Source organism: Physcomitrium patens, chromosome 3 (genome assembly GCF_059467195.1).
Source record: "Physcomitrium patens ecotype Gransden chromosome 3, ASM5946719v1, whole genome shotgun sequence".
NCBI classification, from domain to species: Eukaryota; Viridiplantae; Streptophyta; class Bryopsida; order Funariales; family Funariaceae; genus Physcomitrium; species Physcomitrium patens.
The window spans coordinates 8,671,339-8,674,746 of NC_143412.1; the positions used below are offsets into that span (position 1 = coordinate 8,671,339).

The window sequence follows — 3,408 nt, forward strand, 5'->3', positions numbered from 1 at the left end:
AGCCATGTGATCTTACTAATCACATTGTCTCTAGCAATTACCTCTTTTAAATAATAAAAGTCAATAAAAATCAATTAACTATTAGAAATCACATATTATGAATTATGCACCATAGAATAGAATTGGTTCCCAAATTTTAAATTAATTATTAGAAGTTATTAGTTTTTTGGGATTAATTAGCAAAAGGAATTCTTGAAAAAAAAACAAACAAAAAATCCTTTATGTTAGTTTTATGAAAGCAACAATCAGCAATAACTATGGATGCAAAAGACTAGTAAACAGTAGTTCACAATCACTTTAATCCAATAAAGAATGATAAGTTTGTACCTTGATGTTGGCTATTCAAATTCTAGATATAAAAGTTCCTAACCATGCCTTACGAATGCTACCACAGAGGAGAAAATGACACTCCGATGCTTGAAAAACAAGTACAGAAGGAGAGAAGGAAAGGAGGAAGAGAAAACGAAGTGGGGGAAGGGGGGAATGAAATCCTGCTGCATCGGAAATGTTGGTTATTGATATGAAAATATTAAAGAAGAAATAAAATAAAAAATAAAAAAATGGCAGTGATTGGTCAGCTTATCCAATGGCCCATCCTGAGCTAGGATGGATGCTTCCGTGGCTGCGGAGTCGCGTGGCGTGACGCACGCGCTACGACTCGCCACGACTCGCCGTGCCTTGCTAAGCAATTCCTCCCGAGCAGTGCAATCTTTCTCACCCATCCTGGCTCAGCTCATGGTCCCCATCACTCGCCGAGACTCCTGGTGCTTGCTTGTCATGCCTGCTGGTTGACTTGCTTGCGCAGCATGTCGTGGGTGGTCAAACAGGCTGATTGATTGCTGCCAGACGTTGTCGCAACGCTCCCATCTCCTCACCGTAGCTGCATCCACTTGTCGTTGTGGGTGCCTCGGTGACCTGGTACATCCTGTTGGTTTAGCTCTTGACACTGTACACCTGAAGCTTTGGTGGCGGCTGAAGGACCCCGTGGGGCTTACAACGAAGGGGTGGACAATTTGACTCTGTGGAGAGGGAGTGAAGATTGTGGCAAGGGATCGTGCCAGAAAGACCAGGGAATTGTTTTTAATATAGCCCTGTCTCTGGGATGAGTCTATGAAGCAGTGCAGGCAATGCGATCAGGACGTGCCGATTTTTCGCTTTATGAGAGTCAGAGCTCACCACTACACTGTGACCGCGTTTGTGTTTGCAGCAAATTTGTGTCGTTTCTCGACGGGTCAATTGCGCCTCTTGCAGTGATTCCCAGCTTTTTGACTAGTAGTGGCCAGGTTAGTGGCATAACTCTTCTGCTGTGGATTTTCTTCTGATGGCGGACTTCTAAACTGGCCGTGGTTAATTGGCTCTGTGAGTGTTTCTGTTAACGGGGAGCTTTGCAGTGGCTGTAGCATGGTGTGATTGCAATTTGTGGACGTGGAACGGGAAAAAATGAGTGCTTCGCACGAGATTTACACTGATACTGCTTAACGGCCAGTTTGTACATTTGCTCACCCGATATTGGGAACAGGAAGCGTGGCCTCCATAAGGGTGACTACTCTCCAGCTGTTGTATCAACGTCGTCGAAATCTGCATACACCACATGTGCGAGGTCCGAATTTCGATTCGGATGTCACACCTCCAACATGCAAGGCCAGCGTGATTAAGTTCTTTGCGGTCGGCAGCGTGGAGGCTGCAGTGGAAGGTATCTTGTGGTGGATGGAACGGTCCAACGAGAACTGTAATGCACGTCACAGTTCGGAGGTTAAGCAACCCAGTTACGAAGACATCGATCAAACTAGCAGGGAAGAGACTGGGGAGCAACAGGCGAAGGAATGGATCACAAGACATCAGGAAAAGACATCATGTACTGTGCTGGGCAATCCAAGAAATGTCCTCGGGGTCATTGGCGCCCTGAAGAAGACGAGAATCTGAGGAAGCTTGTTTCCAGATTTGGGCCCCAAAACTGGAACCTAATCGCCCAGAAACTCCATGGTCGATCAGGTGAACAGTCTTCAGAAGGATTTGCAGCAATATCTTTCCACTGTCGCTGTGATGTATTTCACCTCCGTGCACAGTTTCTCACATTGTGTGTGCGTGTGTGCGTGCGAGCGAGCGGGTTTCATCAGGGAAGAGCTGTAGATTAAGGTGGTTCAATCAGCTAGACCCACGCATCAACCGTCGCCCCTTCACCGACGACGAGGAGGAGCGCCTTCTCGCCGCGCATCGCTTCCACGGCAACAAATGGGCCATGATTGCGCGTCTCTTCCCGGGCCGCACAGACAACGCAGTCAAGAACCACTGGCATGTGGTCATGGCACGCAAGTTTCGGGAGCACTTGCGTTACTCCGATTTTGAAAGGACTCAAGCGCCGCGACGAGGAATTCGACCCAGGCCGTCTCCATGCTATCATGTGAGCTCCCCGAAGGCGTGGATCGTGAAGAACGCTCGAGGAATCTCCAACGGTGAACTCCAGGACGCTTCTCCAGCCCTGCAATACCTGCACAGGCCCTTAACTCCCAGCCGCAACACCACAAATTTTCCAGTTTCTATTACTTCCTCAGTCCAATCCGTCTTCACATTTCCAGAAACTTCCGGATCAGTCCATGACTTATCCACTAACTCTCACAGTCCCCGAGGTACATGTTTCCAACCCTCAACGCTGTCTAGAACCTCTCATAATGTCATGTCAAGCATCCGCGAGAGATTCGAGACTGTACGTAACGGCCTCACTTGTGCTTACCTGGATTTTGGTGCATAGACTTGGCACAGGCCTCGATGTACGACCTCACAGACACTCACCTCAGCACTGGGTTCAAAGACAAATCAGTGGATCGTGCCCCCGCACAGATCACAAAGTCCTTCTCGGCTCGCGAGGAGCAGGCTGAAGGGCGTCGCACGCGCGTCACCGCGGACCCATGCGGTCATACAGTGGTAAATCCATCCACCAGCATCCATCACCACCGAAGACAAGAATGTAAATCATGCTACCGCCTCAGGACGCGTTCTTCAAGCCGAAAGGGTGCCCCCACTGCCTCATTCATCGATTTCCTGGGCGTTGGGGCGATCTGAGAGACTCTTGAACTCTCGTCATGAGCAACGCCAGGACTTCGACACAAGATCGATGGTTTTCCCTGTTGCATATAGAATCAACAAATCCCAATTTCTTACAGTCCATTCCGCAACCCAGTTTTTTTTTAACTGTGTTGTTGTCTGTCCATCGCCGCCTGTGGAGACGATGCAGAGCTTCGGCGATGGTGTGTCTGGATACGGCGCTGCAGCAGCGTCCATCTCCACAAGATTTGAGTTGGTGACTGTAGTTTTGTAATATTTAATGGACACAAAGCTCTCCAAAGCAGAGTTCAATTGCCAATCCAGAAACTTATTTTTATGATCAAAAAACACTTTCTTTGGATAGTA

The 3,408-nt window shown here is 48.2% G+C and overlaps 1 protein-coding gene across 1 annotated transcript; it reads left to right on the forward strand.

Moving 5' to 3' along the window:
• Positions 1 to 710: 710 nt before the first annotated feature.
• On the forward strand, positions 711 to 3,408 carry LOC112279749 (uncharacterized). Its single transcript, XM_024514419.3, has 4 exons — positions 711 to 1,283; positions 1,520 to 1,992; positions 2,118 to 2,627; positions 2,750 to 3,408. Exons 2-4 carry the CDS (start codon positions 1,824 to 1,826, stop codon positions 3,058 to 3,060), a joined length of 990 nt encoding a protein of 329 aa, XP_024370187.1. The 5' UTR covers positions 711 to 1,283; positions 1,520 to 1,823; the 3' UTR covers positions 3,061 to 3,408.